Source organism: Sceloporus occidentalis, unplaced genomic scaffold, assembly GCF_023333645.1.
Source record: "Sceloporus occidentalis isolate IW3139 unplaced genomic scaffold, rSceOcc1.0.p SCAF_21, whole genome shotgun sequence".
Classification (NCBI taxonomy): domain Eukaryota; kingdom Metazoa; phylum Chordata; class Lepidosauria; order Squamata; family Phrynosomatidae; genus Sceloporus; species Sceloporus occidentalis.
Genome location: NW_028317001.1, coordinates 3311246 through 3330003, shown reverse-complemented (window position 1 = coordinate 3330003; position 18758 = coordinate 3311246). Strand labels below are relative to the sequence as shown.

At 47.6% G+C, this 18758-nt stretch overlaps 1 protein-coding gene across 2 annotated transcripts in view; it reads right to left on the bottom strand.

The window, feature by feature from the left end:
- The window catches only part of LOC149301436 (serine/threonine-protein kinase ULK2-like), a 40610-nt gene extending 25523 nt beyond the window's left edge, over positions 1-15087 (bottom strand). For both annotated transcript variants that reach the window (XM_089484380.1, XM_089484381.1), the window contains exons 1-3: positions 13741-15087; positions 9492-9584; positions 6038-6079 (exon numbers count right to left, since the gene is read on the bottom strand). In XM_089484380.1, coding sequence (XP_089340506.1) covers positions 6038-6079; positions 9492-9584; positions 13741-13830 — 225 coding nt within the window. In that variant the 5' untranslated portion in view covers positions 13831-15087. The remainder of the gene's footprint in view (positions 1-6037; positions 6080-9491; positions 9585-13740) is intronic.
- Positions 15088-18758: the final 3671 nt, after the last annotated feature.

Here is an 18758-nt window from a genome sequence, read left to right as displayed (position 1 = left end):
TACTGATGATTTATATTTATGATGAGAGGAAGAGCTGATTCCCCAACCAAGCCCTCAGGGGAGTCGTGCGCTCTCTCAGTGCCTCTTTTTCGTATCTGATTCAACTCATTCACAGCTGCCTTCGATGCATCTTCCAGGAGACAGGCCATTTAGGAAATCTGGAGCAGAACGCTTAAATGCAAACAGCCTTCCTTTGTGCAAAGAAGATGGACACTGCTTGTACAGGTGCAATATTTCTTTGGATATGTTGCTGCTTCCATGTGCATTCAAGTCAATTCTGGCTTGTGGCAAGCCTCTCCTAGGGTTTTCCTTGGCATGACTGACTCTGGAAAAGTCTGATGTTGAATCTGCGGCCGAGGATTCAAACTTTGGTCTCCCAGAGTCCTAATCCAAACCATTACTCCGGCCCCTGTAGATGAGAAATAGGAATCCACAAAATTCTAAGACCAGAACTAGTAGTATGTGCCACTATATGGGCACCTCTATAGATATGCTGTAACCATAAACTAGTGCCTGAGGAAGTAGTTGATTCTCTTCTTGGCAGCTTTCTTCACTGTCTGGCGTCCATACCTAGGAATCAGAAATGCTATGGCGCAGACGATCCTGAGCGATATTTAATGACCTAGAGTTCAAGTGACGGCAGGTCATCGCCGAAACGATATTACTTAGACTGCACCGTTCATAAAAATGATCTTCCCATCAATGGCAAATTTCTGCCTCGACAGACAAGAGCATCAACAGCGCTTCTCGGAAAGAGAAAAGCATCTCTGGCACTTCGGGACTGACTCATCACACGGAGCAAATGTGATCCACGGTGTGGCATCTCCTCTTTGGGCTGGCCGCCCGCCAAGAACGGTTTTCAGCGCTTTCAGCCTCCGTCAAAAACAATCTCAGCTGTGGCGACTCCAGCTGACATGCCAAGATGACTGACGTGCGACGGGTTTTGTTTTTCAACTCTGGTGGTTATGAGGAACACTCATTCCATCCATGTTTCCATGCAAACCTTGTGTTGCCATGATGCACCCCCATGCCAGCAACCACTTGGAGGGGTGGATGTGCTTCAGGGCTGAGACTGATATCTCAGAAGATACATTGCAAGTATGTAGCTCTCTAGAATTCCCTGGGTCCCCATGAAGTCCCTTAATCCCTAAGTTACCAATCCTGTACTATGAGATACCATATACATGCATACATATACAGCTATATGTAAGTCTAGAAATTTTAGTCAAAAATTGATCCCAAAAACCTGGTTCAACTTATCCATGGGTCAATGTAAATGCAGTGGACCCTTGTTATATGCTGGGTTTTGGTTCCAGGATCCCCCGTGGATAACAAAATCCGTGGATGCTCAAGTCCCATTAAATATAATGACACAGCCAAATGGTGTCCCTTATAAAAAATGGAAAATCAAGGTTCGATATTTGAAACTTATACTTGTTTGGAACATTTGCAAACCGTGGATGCTTGAATCCATGTATAGAAAATCTGTGTATAAGAAGGGCTGACTGTACTGTACTTTAACTCTTATAAAAAGGGAACCATCTCCTGGTGAAAGAGTGTAATGTGTCCTGGAACCATTGCCCCCCTTTACTCTCATCCATCCAGCCTTTAGGGTAAGCCGCCCTAAATAGTTAACCCTGCCAGAATTGTGTAAATCCTTTGGCACTTATGGAAATCAAAGTGGTGTCAAACCGCATTAATTCTAAAGTGTAGATGTGGCCTTAGGCAAGGCAACTGAAGAACAGCCTTTGCACTTTCCACTGAAGACAGAAATGCCTATTTCTGCAAGCAGGACTCCCTTTTAAATTCCTGCTTTTCCCTCCCTCACATTTTATCTGCTTATCAGGTTTTCCACCTGAGGTGTTCAACCGACACAATGGGCCTTTTGAATGTAAAAGTGAAGGACTCAGAACAACAACAACAACAAGCAGAGGCACTTTCTGTGTTGCAGATTATCCAGAAAGTTAACAAAAAGTACTCACACTTCCACAAAAGTTAAGACAAATTGCTAAGAGAACATGCTGCGGAGCTGAATTCCAAGCGCAAAGCCCCGTTATCGCCAAAGACTCCCTCCATTTCCAGACCGGCCCTTGCAAGCCAGTCCAAAGAAGTCACTTTTCTGCCATGGGACAGTGTGTCAAAGAAGAAGGTGATGCGCAAGAGCAGCATCCCAAACCTTTAGGGTGTGTTTGTTGTGCATTTCACTGTCGCCATTGCCCTCCCCAGGGCTCTGAAACAGTCAATTAAAATGGGTGTGTTGACTATGGCGAGGTCTAGGTACAAAGGGAGGGATGTGCAAGTCACCTCACAAAACATGTCCATGCACCCAATGTTTGGAAGGGTTTCTTTTTTTCTGAACTACATCTCCCAGAATCCCCTCACCCCACCCCTAGCAAGCCAGAAATGAACTTTCCAAAGCCAAAAGAAAGGCAGCCTATAAGCCCCTGCTTCATCATCCTTGGCAAGCAGATAATCTTTTCAAGGAGGGCTGGCAACAAGGTGCAAGCAAGGAACAAACAGGCAGGAGAGCAAGGCACCGCTGGCCTCGGCAGCAAGAGAAACCCGCCCCCTTCGTCGCAGGTGACTAATTAATCCCATCTCGTTAAACCCTGCGACGTGCCACCTTTCACAAGCACGGCCTCATGAAGGAATGTCAGCCCACATGCCTCTTGGCCTGGGCAAGAAGAGATGGGATAAGCCAAGGGGAGCGGGGATTCAGCATCCCCCAAGCCTACCTTTCAAAGCTTATTTTTCTGGAATTTTAACAAAATGCATTCTGGCATAGTTCTTCCATAATAAACGTCACCACACAAGTAAATCCCACTAACTGAATGGGTCTACTCCAGTCAGGACAATAAAAGGATATAAGCCTCCATCTGCTTGGCACTCTGGAGAACTATTGCTGTTGCATGCCTTCACGACATTTGAGGGGACTGTAGGAGCAGAGGCCAGAATGGAGTTTTCCTGTCTATTGCTTGCATTGGAAGGACCTTAAAATGAGCAAGGCATTTCATGGAGGAGCCACAGTTTGGGGACAGAGTGACCGCTGCTGCAGCCAGCAGACTCCCAATTCAATGACCAGATAAGACTGAGCCAGTCTGATCTATTCCTAGTATTGCGGTTCCTCTTTGTGTGTCTAAATCCCAAGAGAAAGTGGGGTGTAGTGGTCAGAATGCTGAACTGGGCTTTGGAGAGATTCAGGTTGTAATTGCACTCAGCTCAGGCATCAAACTTACTGGGTTGGCCCAATAAAGGTACTGCTGTTTTGTAGATTTTGGATGATACAACCTGGTTATCCTCGGACTTGTTTTCCGGGTGATCTTGGGTCAACACCTTTCTCCTTCTCTCTGCCTGACCTACCTCACAGGGTTGTTCTGAAGGCAAAGAGAGCAGGGAGCCAAATGGGAAGAAAGGAAGGAAGGCCATTTCAAGTTAAGCTGGCAACAAGACAAGTCCCAACGACAGCTGCTTGCCACAACTCAACGCAGCCCAGCCTTGGCAACCAGTTCTGTTTTGCTTGGTTCTGGCCCCATGCTGTCATGTTTTGCTTCCTTGCTAGATGTTACATGCCTTCATTTCTCTGCCATGGCCTTGGGTCGGTGCAGCTGCTCAAGCAATCTTGAAGGAAAGGGAATGCAGGGTGGGGACAGGGTTGACTAAAGGCCAAATGGCTGGGAGTTAAAAGCAAGCCTCAAGAAATGGGAAACGCTCTTGCAGAGCTGTCCACCAAACTTGTCTTTGCTACCCATTCTGCATGGAGCGGTCCATGGCTGATTCTTTGAGTGCCCCACAAATGCATTCCTTACCTATGGATAATGTCCACATACACACACACACAGACACTCCACCTTGCAGTGTCTTTTAACTCTTCTGACATTTCGTGTTTGGAAACTAGTCCCAGGCATACCGAGAAGGATGACGTGTCTCCACGCGGCCGGGGGTTGTTTCCAGCCAAGTGCCGACGGAGGCCCGGCATTGCTCACCTCGCAAATACTCCGGCTGCTACATGCCTACTCACCCAGAGTCCATGGTGCCCTTCGGAGTCATGGGATCCGGAAATATAAACTGGCCAAACGTGATTCGCCTCATGGTCATTCTTGACCTTTTAGGAACTCAGCAGGAGAGGAACAGAACCAAAAGGCCAAGGTTGTGGCACAGGGATGCTCAACCTGGGGACTTTGCCCTCACCTTATGCCCCCAGGTTTGTTGGGAAATGGCCCTTCTTGTTGCTTTATTTTACAAGACGTAGGAGGAGATTAAGCCAGTGTGGTGTAGAGATCTGTATCTTAGATTAGGTAACCCCAGAAGACCAGGGTTTGAATCTCTGTTCAACAACTGGAAGATCTTGGATAAGATCCACTCTCTCAGCCTCAGAAAAAGGCAATGGCAAAACTCCTTGGAATAAATCTTGCCAAAAATGCCATCCTATGTTCGATCTTACCTGAATCCAAACAACACAGGCTTGGAGCAGGAGTGCCAAAGGAACTGGGCACCTCTTTTAACTCCTCCTTTGCTCCCAATCCGGCAAATTAATCCAAATAAAAAAACACATCCTCACCCTTGTGAAAGTCTCCTCCATCACCAGGCATGAGAATATGGATCTCCTGAAACAACCGACACCTTCCAGCGCTGCCAGACTACAATTCCCATCCTCACCGGGAAGCCCTGGCTGGGGATAATTGAATTTGTGGTCCAACAGAGCCAGAGGTGGGATGCTGAGCCAAAAACACTACTTCCATACCAATGTGACAACAATGGCAGAGGAAGGAGGCACAGGAGGAACCCGAGCCGTCGCAAAGCTGCCAATCCCCCAGCGCACAGGAACAACCTGTAATCCCGGTAAATATAGCTGTGTCTCAACCATCCCTGGCCTCGGGAGACGGCACGCCATCTCCTCTTAAGGAAAACCTAGCCAGAGACACGCTGCTGAAAGCACCCTGGACTAGTGACCTTTCCACCTTGGAAAGCAGCAATAGCAGCAGCAGCCACTGTAAGTAGCATTAAACCAAATAATATCTGAAATCATCATTTATTTTTACTTCACAAAGTGTTTGCAAAGGGGTGGACAATGAAACTAAAAATTCAGAAGTGGCTAGGAGCCCAATTCTAGGGTTTTTGGTGTGAAAGGAGGTTTTTGGGCACTAAACAGGGCAGAAGGGTCCTACTATGGTTCTTATAAAGGGCCACTCTTGGAGGTTTCTGGAAAGTTTGGAGGTGGCAAGGGCCACAAAACAACACTGAGGGTCACATATGACCCCAGGCTCACACCTTACCTGTTCCTACCTTTAAGAGACACATAATTCCAGCCTAGATCTGGCAGATCATGTACACTTGAAATCAGAAAAGGTATACAGCAAATGTATCATCACAGTCATTCAGAAAGAAACTCTTTGCTGAGTTTTGCCCCCAGCCGCATTAGTAAAAACCCATTCTTGACTTCTGGAACTGTGCAGAAGATCCTGGAAAGGTGGTCATCCAACCTCAACTTAAATATCTTCAGTGAAAGAGAGTCCACCACCTATAGAACCAGTCTGCCTCATAACCCAAGAACTTGCTCACTGTGCAACATTTCTCCCAAACCCTGAGCCAAACACACTGCTATTTCCAAACACACTTTCCAGTCCTTTGGGATGTCCTCTTAGAGAGGTGGGTCCTTAACATCATGTCTTGGGCCTTCAGTTCCCACAATCCCTTCCCACTGAATTGGGTTGCAGGCGTTCAAAAATTCTGGAGGACCAAAGGCTTCAGAAGGTACCCATCTACACTGACACTCTACTCCTCAGTGCAAAGCTTTCTTGCCTCCCTGCGACTGGCATCATGTTTTCTTCCACATTACAGTCTTGAGTATTTATTTCCAGCAAACACACACACACACAATGTCTCTCTGACACAGTTAATGCCACAATAAAGCTGTGAAGTCTTTCAGAAGTGCCACCGGACTAAACTGTTGCGTCTGCTGCTCCACAAGCCATTATTGTCAATCTAAAAATGGTGAGAGTCACATATTAAAGGGCAAGAAATGAGAGAACAAACTCACCTGGACATCGTAGAGGGCGACAATGTTCTCATGCTGAAGCTCCTAGAAAACAGAAAATGCAGTGGTTCAGAGAACTGCAGTAAAGCTGTAGGATGGAGCCATAGCAGTTAAAGTGGTGTAAAATTGCATTATTTCAACAGTGTAGATGCAGCCAGAGCGAGGTGGATGCTAAGTGATATGGAGGAGCCTTACAACACAAGTAAGAAACCTTTATATCCATTTTTGTCGTTGGTTGCATTTTACTTGCAACTACCCACCCAGAGGCCACTTTGCAAGTATGTGACAGGGCACCCATCTTAAAATAAACCATGGGAAACAGGAAGAGGCTGGTAAGAGGTTGCGCCGCGCATCCTGTCAGAGCTCTCTTAAGGTTTCCTTCTGTCTCCTGCCTTGCCTTGACTCCCTTGAACCGTCTCACCTCTTCTGACGCCTGCAAAACCTCGCTGGCTTGCTTCTTCCCAGCATCCAATACTAATTTTAGCACACAAACGAAACCACTGGTCTGCAAATGGTTCCCAAGATAAAAGGGCACAATTTGCCACCCAAGATCCACAGGGCCAAGGGTTTCTTCAGCATTAGGCATCCATTTTACTATGCCGTTGTATATAAAAGGCCTTGAGCATTCACAGGTTTTGAAGCAAGGGCCCACTGTACAGCCCTGTTATTTCTAAGAACGATTGCGGGCATCCCTGCCACGCTCCACTCAAGAACGGATAGGGCCTGGCACCGGCATTTGTAAGCTAGATTTGGAAAGCGAGCCACAAAGGCTCAAAATAGCCGAAATCTTTAAATGCCTCGGTAGCCTTCGAGTGGGCGTCAAGAGCTGACAAATGGGAGCCGATCTCATCGGCTCGATGGCTGCAGAGATTTCCAAGAAACGTCAGCTTTGCCAACTATCAGAGGCACAGAAACCAACAGAGAGGTGCCCAGTACGCCAGGTGGAAGAAACTCTTCCTTGCAGAGTGGTATGGATGTCGGGATATTTGTCATGCCAAGCTGCCACGTTAGAAGAGGAATGGAAATGCGTCGGCCCCAAATGGAAAGGAACAGGGAGACAGGGCGCACCCACATCCATAGGCAACAGGTGCTCCGCATGCCAAAGGTCTCAGGTCTCAGGCTTGGGTACTTCCAGTCCAAAGAACCAAGGAGCAGGTGACAGGACTCTTCGCAAACCCAAGGACTCTAGCCCTGTTAGTCTGTAGAATCAGTATCTAGAATCAGTACGTAGCGGTCTTCCGCCACCTCTGAGACTCACTGAAAGAAAGAAATTGGCAGCATGAGCTTTCACAGACTTCGGTCCACCTCCCCAAATGCATCTGAGGAAGTAGACTGGTCCACGAAAGCTCATGCTGCCATTTCCTTCCTTTCGGTGAGTCTCAAAGGCGCTACAAGATCTCTCCAAAAACAGTGGGGAGGCCCTCGACATCAGCGTCTCTCACCACTGACCAATGCAGTGCTTGCCATATTCCTGCCCAAGCATCCTATGCTAAGGAGTCAAGAGGAGGTGAAGTCCTTCGCCAGGAGGATGGGTGATGGGATACAAGGGGCTCAGCCACCACTGGGCCAGTATCCCCAGCCTTTTGTGTCTATCCTGGCTCACTTTAACCTATGGGTTTGTGCCCTGTAATTCACACATCCAACACCAAGGCAAAAATTAAACATTAAAATCAAAGCTTTTAATGGAATGAACTGATCAAAAGACACTGCAATTCTTATCAGTCTGAATACAGGATGAGACCAAAGGGTTGCCCAAGCCCAGCAGTGCGTTCACAAAGTAGCCGCCAGCCGCTTATGGGGAAGGACATCTGTGCAAGCAGCCACAAACAAAAGCCAACCGCAAGCTCCTGTTTGCCCATCTAGCGCAGCATGGCCTCCTCCAGATGGTCATGGCTCCCTGAGATCTCAGGCAGAGAGGAGGGTCTTCTCTTTTCTTTTTAACGGGAGAAGCCAGAGATAGAAACCAGAGCTTCCCACACACACTCCACTCCTGATGTGCATCTCACACGTCACAGTTATAACGCTGCGATCCCACTCTTAACTGCCATCACTGGGATTTGTAGCTTGGGAAGGCAATAGTGCTCTCTGGCAGAGCATTCTAAACTGCAAATCCCAAGGTCCCATAGGATAGAACCATGACACTGAAGTGGAGCCATAGCACCACAGAACAAGGCCCCGAGTTACATTTCTCCTTACCGCAAAGTATTCCTGCTGCTCTTTCCTGCAAGGGCTCTTGAACGAATGTCAGAAATCCCCCACAGACACATGCGTCCGCACAGCTAGCCTCTGTAGTGCGGCCAAACTGCTCCCGCCGGCTGAAACCTCTCCAATTCGCAAGCCTCTAAACACAGACCTCATATTGTTCTTTTTGACTCGGTTAGCATTTTACTTGAAAAGAGAGAAGCCGGGTCAACTGAGGGCGACAGAAGCTGAGTGTGAAACCTCCACACCCTTCCAAAAGCAGGCACCCACCTCATCCCAAGTCAGGAAGAGCCTGAAAAAGAAGCATCACATCTCTACGTACTGATTCTACAGACTAACAGGGCTAGAGTCTTTGGTGGCGAAGAGTCCTGCCACCTGCTCCTTGGTCCTTTGGACTGGAAGTACCCAAGCCTGAGACCTTTGGCATGCGCAGCACCTGTTGCCTATGAATGCGGATGCACCCTGTCTCCCTGTTCCTTTCCATTTTCATGTTTCCATTCCTCTTCTAATGCGGCAGCTTGGCATGACAAAAGAAACACAAAAAGGCAAGCCAGAGAACACCAAGCAAGGATTGGGTTCAGGGTGTGAAACACAAAGCCACACAGATGCAAGGTCCTGTCGAGTCCAGCAAACCTCAATTTTACACCAGGAGTTGCAGTCCAGCAATATATGAAGTTAACATCATCATCTTTGTTATATCAGTGGTCCCCAATCTGTGCCCTTTAAGAGATTTTGGACTTCAGCTCCCAGAAGCCTCAGCCATGTTGGCCAATAGTCTAGGATTCTGGGCGCTGGAGTCCAAAACCCCTTCAAAGAGCGCAGTCTGAGGACCACCGAATCCTACCATTCTCCAAAAACTGAGGCCGCCAAGGAATTAAAACAAACAGAAGCTCTCCGCTCTTGTATCAAAGCTGGCGCGCCAAGCGCTAGATCCTAGTTCACCCGCCACATGGGCTTCCAAGGCTTCAGAATTAGGCACTGTGCGCCCATTCGTACTTTTCAGGATACGGTGAAATTTCTTCTTTTGTTACGGTCGCAGAAAAAGGAAGGAAAATGAAGAAGAGAAGAAGCTTGGCAATACTCAAGCTCTTTGCTCCAGTCAGCTATTTCTACAGAGGAAGGTGCTTCTTCAGCTTGGAAGGCCTCCAATCCTTGGCCTTTGCAAAAATAAAGGCTTGGAATTGCAGTCAAGCTTCCCCTCTTCTCCGAATGCACAAAGAGGATACACATTTGGAGACGGGCGACAAAAACCTACCTTTAAAATCTTGATCTCTTTCCCCAGCAAGAGCTGAGACTTCGACAAGTTCTTTTTGTTGATGCTTTTGATGGCCACCTCCCAGTCCGTTTTCTGAAAAGGAAAAGGGAAAAAAAGGTGTTTTAAAAACACAAATGGGTTTTCTATGGTTATGGTTCTCCACAGCGGTAGTTAAAACAGCCCCCCGGGAAGCATTTAACGTTATGTATTTTCATTTTCTTACTAGCGCTGAGCACAGACGGAGAACATTCAGCCTCACAGACACTTAGTGTTTCAACTCCCAGAAGCCCTTGAGAACATGGGGATTGCAATACACTGCGGTTTATGGGAACTGTCGTCAAAAGCATCTGGAAGGGGCAAAGTACTCTCCGTCCCAACTCTGTGAATGTCCAACAGTGGCCAAGTATATGGTTAGAAGGAGAACATATACATGACCAGAAGCGGAACCAACTCTGTTACTCCAGCTCTTGCGGGTGAGTCCTGGTTCACATACAGAGCGCAAGCTTGGAAGCATCAGGGCCAAATCCAACCCCTTTTGAGACTCCAGCTGCCAAAGAGTGGCAAAGAGGGCAAAAAATAACCATCTTAGGGCTGAAGGGTGGGGTATAAATACTGTAAGTAATAAATAAGTGTGCCGAGGATGCCACAAAAGCTACTGAGGAGCCCACTTTGGGCGGGTGAGATAGTTGGGGCCCTTGTATGTTCAAGTCTAGTGAGCAAGGGTCCTTGAGCTCACATCCCCAAATAGCATGATGCCCAAACAGCCAGACCCACAATCTCTGCTGCCACACAACTGCGAATGGTGTCAAAAGCAGCTGTTCACACTGTTTATTCCCAAGTGGTTGAGCTCCATTTCCAAGAGGTCTGAGGTCCAAGATCACTTTAAATATATGTATGGGGCAGGGAGGGAGGGGGGCATTTGCTGGCATTTGCCGCCTTAACAACCCCAGCCCCTCGCCTCAGTCGATATCAGCCTCGACTCCCTGATGCCATCTGCCATTTCTCTGCAGCTTAGGCCTCCGTGGCTGGCAGCGTTGCAGTTATACAACGGGTTTGTTGTGTTTCGCGCAGCCACTTCCCTCAGTGCCTGAGTCACAAACAGCTCTGGGAAGGGAAGGTCGAGGGGAGCTGTTTGAAAAGGCAAGAAAAAACCAACGCGCTTCACGTTCTCCAAAAGCGCCTTCATTCATAATATCCTTCAACTGCCCTGAAGCGCGCCCAACAACAACCTCCAGTCTGCTCCCAAGCCAGACGCGGGAAGACTACAGCTCCCATCACACTCACATGACTGGGGATGAGAGGTCTTGCAGTCAGATGGGCACCAGACTTGGGAGAGGGTGACTTCACAGTGGGCAAAGCGGTGGTCCTTTTCAATTGAAACCCAGAGCCATAGAAGGACAAGACTAGGACTCTGGAGGGCAGGGTTTGAATCCTTGCTCAGTCCTGACAACCAAGAGGGTGACCTCGGGCAAGTCGCACTCTCTCAGCCTCAGAGGATGGCAATGGCAAAGCCCCTCGGAAGAAACATGCCAAGAAAAATCCCTGATAGGGTCGCCGTAAGTCGGAAATGACTCAAAAGCACATCATACACACAGAGCAAATGCCAACGTAACCAGGACTAAGCTGCAGAAATAACCCAGTTTGGGACCCGCTTCAAGTGCCCTGGCTCAGTGCCAGGGAATTCTGGGAACGGTAGTTTTGAGACACATTTAGCCTTCTCTGTCAGAAAGCTCTGGTGCCACAACAAACTACAATTCCCACGATTCTCTAGCATTGAGCTAAAGCAGTCTCAAACCGAGATGGTTGCTGCAGTGTGCGCTTTGGACCTAAGTATATTTGCGGAGCCCAAAGCGGCCGAGGAAAGGGTCCTAGCCTAAAAATCTGGGCAGCTCCAGACTGAGGCTTCTCCCAGAAAGCTAAAAAGGCCAGGGTTTGAAAACAGGAGGGTCAGGAAAGGTTTTGCGGACGTAACAAGGGCAGCTGAGGTCAGCGAAGGCGGTCCTGCTCCGTCCTGAGAAAGCCAAATCAATCTGAAAAGAGCCCGGTTTCCCATTAGATGTGCAGTTATTGCAAAAGGGGGGGACGGGGACAGAATAAGCAGACTGCTCCCTGAAGCCAAAACAATGCTCTTTCTTCTCGGTGGATCAAGGAGAGAAATGTGCCTGTGTCCTGAGAGATAGACAAGAAAGGGAGGACAAAAACAACAAGCAGAGGAGGAGGAAGAGGAGGAGGAGGGTGGGAATACCAGTCTCATCCCTCTGAACCACCGCCTCCGATCCCTTTTTAATCATTTCCCCGTCCAAACCGTTCCAATGACTAAAAAAAGCAGATGAGGACACAAGAGGAAAACAAGACGCAGGCAGGAGGAGTCTACAATAACACAGCTGACATCGCCGTCGCTTCCCAGCTCCTGTGCGCTTGAGTTTCGAAACAAAAACAAAACAGGGGTCAACTTTGTGCGACGGAGAGCAACCCAACTTAAGAAAGAGATGTGAATGTTAGACATCCCTTCCTTGCTTGTTTTCAGGCTCCCAAAGCAGCAAGGAAGAAGAAGGGGGGCAGCTAAGGAGGTAACCTCTGGATCCAACTCGGAGGTGCGTAGCCAAGGGCCTGCCACAGATGCGCACCTGCGAATGCCAATGTTGAAAAGGTTAGTCGCACACAAAGAGTCAGAGAACCCCTGGAAAAGGCTAAGGAGGGTTTGAACTTTGATGTCGTGGATGTCGTGGATGCAGTGGACAACACAAGCGATACGGCACCGAATGGGTTTATCAGCTTTTGCAGGCTCCTGCGATCCAAAATAAAGCTTACAAGGTTCTTAGGCGCAGGATTAAAGGGGGTCCCTCTCTCCCTGAATGCGTAATGCAAATAAACCACGGCTGCCTTTTTAACATCATTACAACAAAGTCACACAGACATCCCCCTTAAATAAGAACAACAGTCTAGGATCCTGGGCATGTCACGCTCTCTCGGCCTCAGAGGATAGCAATGGCAACCTCTAAGAAAACCCCACCAAGGCAACCTGAAGGTACACAATCACAACTTACTTTTGTGTGTGTGTATATGTGCTTTCAAGTTGCCTGCCGACATACGCCGATCCCAAGGTTTTCTAAGGCAAGGAAGCCTCAGAGGCGTCTTTACCGAGTCCTTCCTCTGAAATATCACCCTGGGGTCCTCCCATCCATGTACTAACCAGGGCTGATCCTGCTTAGCCTCCAGGATCGGATGCGATCGGGTGCCTTCAAGGTGTTTACCAGGGAGTAAATGAATCCCTGTCGACCGAGAGGGACTTACTCACTCCTGAGTCGAGAGGGACTTACTCACTCCTGAGTCGGCATGTTAGGCATGGAAGAACCGCCACCACATTGGCCTTTAAGGTGCCCCAAAAACGCCGTCCTGTTTTGCGACGACAAGACACACACAAGGCCACCCCTGGAAAAGAATATTAAGGATGACAACAAGACTTGTCAGTGTGTTGAAGGTGCCAGGAAAGTAAGCTTTATAACGCAACGGACTCGGAGACAAAATGTGGATTGAAAGGGACCACTTCTTCGGACGCGGCGGAACACCAACAACGTTTCTTATGGCTTTTAGGGGCCACAAGGCTGGCGTTTTTGGCTGTGACAGATTCGCACGGCTGCCCCTGGAGAACGACAACAAAGCTTGAAGGTGCTGCAACACCCTTTTTGGGCCATAATAATAACCACAACAAGAATACTATCCCTAGAACAACAGCAACCTCGAAGGTGCTGCAACACCTTTTTCAGGTCCTAACAGTGACCTTAACCGCAACACTTGTTACGTCTTTAAGGCGCCACAACACTAGTTCTTCCTACCACACTCCCGCGACCAAACCCTGGCAACGCGACAACATTCATAGCGACAACTGTTCCTGAAGTCTTTTTAAGGCCCTGGAAAAAACGGGAGCCAAGAACAGGGATATTAGTATCCGTAAGCCTTTCGACGGCGCCGTTTTGGTCGCGACGGACGCACGAGGCGACCCCCCCCTGGAAAAAGAGCGGCGGCGATATTATTAATAACGGCGTTAATATTCGTCGGGACGGAAAGGGACGGCGCGGTTTTGACGAGGCCTGCGCTCCTCCTGCAAAACAAGCACAAAAGGGGGATTAAAAGGGACCAAAGCATTAAGTCACACTGGATCCAGAGCTCCATTGCTTCCTAGAGGCTTGTCAAGGGGACCCCCCAAACCTTTCTTTAGACCCCCCCACCCCAAAAGTGCTGCGTTTACCTTGCGGTGGCGCCCTTTAAAGACCACCGCAAAAGCGCCATGTCCTATGAGGTCCTTCTTGCTGTATTCAAAGTCGCCCACCGCCTCCATTATCTTCCGGGGGGCATGAAGCCCAGTGGGATTTGTCGGTGGGGGATGATGGGTTTTATGTTCCCCTTTAAGGGGTACAAAGGATCCAAAGGGAGGGAAGGAATTAGGGGGTTGGAAAAAAAGAGGGGGCTCACATCAGAAAGCTCTTATGGGGGGCAAAGAGGCGCCAAGGGTGGCAAAGGAAAGGGTGGTTCATGGTGGTTTTGGGGGGTTGCTTCAGGATCCCCCCAAAAAGGGGTTCGGGGCTGTTGGCTGGGTCTTTGGGGTGAGGTTTTGGGGGGCATGGGAAGGGGAAAAAGAGGGTTTGGGGATATTTAGGGGGTTATTTAGGTCTCTTTTGCAAGGATGATGAAGGCACAGGAGCTGGGAGGCATATAAGCAGCCCCTCTCTCTCTATATATATGTATATATATATATATATATTGGCACTTAAAATATTAAAGGTAAGGAGATTGACAGGTGAATTCCCTGTATTTTAAGAGGGTCTTTTAAGGCTCTCTGGCATCCCAAAAAAGGGAGTTTTTAGCACCTTTTGGAGCAAAAGGAGAAAAAAGAGGATGGGTTTGTTTGTTTTTTTAAACTTAAAACCAAGCTAAATGTTATTTTATTTTATGGACATTTAAATTCCATAGTGAGGAGGCAGTTATAATATATATAGAATTATAGATATATATCCAGGGAATGGATATACAAGTCTTAAAATGGAGGGTTTTCAGGGAATGGAGGGTTATTGGCTTGTTTTATTAATATTATTATTATTATTATGGTTATTGTTGGAATGGATTTGACTAAATGAGAGGAATCTCTCCAAAGGGAATATTAAATTCAATTGAAGAGACCTATATATTGGAGGAGAAAGTTAAAGAGGGTTTTAAAGGGAGGATTTAAAGGGAATTTTAGTAATAATAATAAAAAAGGGGGGGGATAGAGATCTAGTTTAAGGTTGGGGTAAAAAAAGGTCATTTGGGGGGAAGAATATGATTCCTCCCCCTTCAGGGGTCCTTCCTCATGGATCCTTGCCCCCCATTTAGCCTAAAGGGCCTCAAAGCCCTAAAGAATAAAGAAATAATCCAATGGGTTCAAAGGGACAAGGTTTTAAAATCAGAAGCGAAGGCCCCGCTGGCAGGTGCTCAAAAGCTGCGATATTCCCGGTCGAGGAGGAAAAGAAAGGTCTATTTTGAATGTTCTTGGAGCTCCCGAGGCCTCTGTTGTTTTGCTTGCTTCCTCCCTCTGTTTCCCTTCCTTCCTCGCCGACGTCTTGCTCCGACTGACGAAGCCTCCGCGCGGCCCAGCGGCTTTTATAGGACGCATCGCGCAGGCGCCGTTTCGGCGTCTCCCTCCGCCGGGATGGAATGACGCGCGAAAAAGGGGGCGTGGCCAGAGCGAGAGAGGGAAAGAAAAGAGTCCCCGCTTCGCGCGGGAAATTCGAAGGGAGCTTATTTGACAGAAACTCTAAAGGCGCGTTCGCACTTCAGAGTTAACGCGCTTTGACACCGCTTTAACTGCCATTTTTTTTACCCGGCCTCAAGGCTAGGGAATTTACTTACTTATTCTTATATATTTATTTGATATTTATAATTATAAATATCTATTATTATTATTATTATATAATTTTGAGAGAAATTTTTTATTTGCCTTTTCTGTCAGACAGTTCTGGTGCCACAATGAACTACAAATCCCAGGATTCCATAGCAGTCTTGTCAAAAACTATACTATTTTTACAGTGCAGAGGCAGCCAGAGGAGGCTATAAGTTTCTCACAGAACTACAAATCCCAGGATTCCATAGCAGTCTTGTCAAAAACTATACTATTTTTACAGTGCAGAGGCAGCCAGAGGAGGCTATAAGTTTCTCACAGAACTACAAATCCCAGGATTCCATAGCAGTCTTGTCAAAAACTATACTATTTTTACAGTGCAGAGGCAGCCAGAGGAGGCTATAAATCTCTCTCAGAAAACTACAAATCCCAGGATTCCATTGAGGGCTGTAATTTTTGTGAGACATTTGAGCCTTCTCTGTCAGATAGAGCGCCTCTGGAGCCACAATAAACTAAGTAAACTGCAGAAATAATGTAGTTTCGACAAGGCTTTTAACTGCCAGGGCTGCGTGCTATGGAATCCTGGGATTTGTAGTTCTGTGAGAAACTTATAGCCTTCTCTGGCTCCATCTGAACTGTGGAAATAGCGTCGTTTTGACAAGACTTTTAACCATGCTATGGAATCCTGGGATTGGTAGTTCTGTGAGAAAGTGGGATTCGAACCTTAGTCTCTAGAGCCATATTGCAATAAGTGGCATGAAATTGGTTCTGGCAGGTGGGTTTCTTGCACTAAGGACGGGTGGCATTTGTCCTTTGTCACAAACATAACTTCTGTCTTCCTCTTCTTATTCAACAGATGACGCAAAAAGACAACGCGCGAATGGCCGCGTTATGCGTCGCGCATGCCGCTCGTGAGGTTGGTCAACATGTTCTCTCTCTAAGTCCTTCGGCGCAACTCTGCCAGAGGTTGGCCATAGAGTTGCACCGGAGGATCTAGAAATGACTAGAGATAACACTAGAGATACACTTAATAATTTCATTTTCTGTGACAATCCTCTCTTGAAAGAGTCTTGCAACTCTTTTCCTCAGTTTCCTCAGGGATATGCTGTCTATGCAAGTAAATAAAATGTGGAGGACGCATGCTTTCTATACCACAACATTATGATGCATCCTCACACTGCCTGCGCCCCATTGCTCAGCCCTATGGAATACAATTGGCCTCCTTCCTTGGCTGACACCGATGACTCAAGCACTTCAATGGCTTGTCTTCATGCGTCGCATGCACATTTCCTGTTGTGTTTACACTGCAGCCACGGCTCCATGCTATGGAAAGCTGGGGTTAAAAGAGCACTGTGGGATAAAAGGTACTATGAGGAAAAACCCATGACCTTTAAAATCAGATAGTTTTAAGTGTTTGGCTTGGGCCACAATCAGAAAATGTATCTCAATGATATCTCCCTGTAAAATGGAGTCATGGGTCACAGGGTCAGCAAACCTATAGAAATGCAAAACCTGTGGGGTCTGGTGATGAGGTGACCAGTTGGGTTTTAACTATGGCTGTTGGGGGACAAAGGCATGAGGAAAGATGTTGCCTAAGGCCAGGGATGTTGGTCCAAACTTGATGGTTGTCAATTGCTGTGGGCTTATGGTCAGCCTAAGAACAAGAGACCTCTAAGTCTCTTGCCATCAACTCAGGTCTTGCAAATTCAGGGCAGCCAGGAATTCCTTGATGGGGTTTATCCACCAGGAATGAGGCCTTCCTTTTTTCCTTCTCCCTTCCTAAGCATGATTGCCTTTTCCAGTGAGTCCTGTCTTCTCATAATATGCCCAAAGTACAAAAGTCTTAGTCTAACCAGGGAGAGTTCAGGCTTACTTTGCTCCGACTCAGACCCGTTTAGTTGTCGGTATCTGCGCAACATGTGTAAACTATATTGTGCTTTGATTTGCCAGCTACTTCAAACATGACAACAAAGAGCCATCGCGGTGCCGTGGTTTGAAGATTCATCTGTGACTCTGGGGACCTGGGTTCGAATTGCTGCTCGGCCACAACAACCTCACTGGGCGACCTCAGGTGAGTCTCACACTCTCAGCCACACATAGGGTCGCCATAAGTTGGAGGCACACAACAGCGAGGGCAACATCAGCATCTGAAGAACCCCATGTTCTAACTCAACTCCCTGGAAACATGAGTCCTTTGGGGGATTAACAGGAGGACGATCCCACATCAGATACAACAAGGAGGAAACTCTGTGGCGCAGCAACTATATTGTGTGTCAAAGGCTCTAGGTTCAGTCCTCCTGGTTGCAAGCTCAAGAGAGGAAAGACACCTGCTTGAACAGTCATAGCTGCGGATAAGTGCTGACCAGACTGGGGCACATGGGCCCTAATAGCCTGACTCAGCGCATGGCTATATGTGGAAAACTATGCGTGGAATGTGCCTCTGCCACACTCTTCCTGCGCAATGTAGGATTAAGTGACTTTGCCTATGTCCTGCATTTGCAAAACACGGGTTACCGCCACCGTACAAGAGCAAAGGCTTCAACATCTGCTACAGCGCAACGAAATAACAAGAAGCCTTAAAACTCATTGGCAGTCACAGCCCAGAAATAAAGGCAGGCACAGTCTGTCCTACACAACAGGGGCGTTGTGAAGATACAAAGTCTAAGTGGAGAAAACTATGAGCGTGAAAGAAAGCTAATAAAACCCCTGAAGTTGAATTTCGCTCCCCATCGGCTGCAGTGCGCTAGTGGTCAAGCATGATGGGAACCAGAGTCCATCCTCATTGCGGGGATCTCAGAAACCTATTTGTAGTCCAAGGGAGGCCTGACCTTAAAAGATGGTGGACTCTTATCTCAGTTCAATACTGGTTTTAAACCAAGGTTGAAATGACTAACTGTCAGGGATGCTTCCAATGTGCATTGGAATAGATTATGGAAAGGGTACACCATTCCCATTTTATATAAAGCAAAGACTATTTGAGGTAAGAGGGATGTACAAAACTCACACCGATGCTCTCTGTGTGTGTGTGTGTGTGTTTTGGGTTAGCCGAGGAGCGGTGTCACGGAGGGACACACTTGGCAGGGAGCTATTTAGGTTACGAAAAGCGCCGGGGGGCATTTGATTTTCCAAACCGGTAGCTCGGACTGTCCAAGCGGATAAATACATTTCAGAGGGCAAACAGGAACTCGATCGGGGACATTATGTAATGTTTTGAGTATTGGATTGGGACTCTGGGAGACCAAGGTTCGACTCTGCGCTTGGGCACGCAAACCCACCGGGTGGCCCTGGTTGAGTCACACTCTCTCAGCCTCAGAGGGAAACAATGGCAAACCCCCTCTGAACAAATCTTGCCAATAAAACCCTACGATAGGCTTGCTTTAGGGTCGGAAATG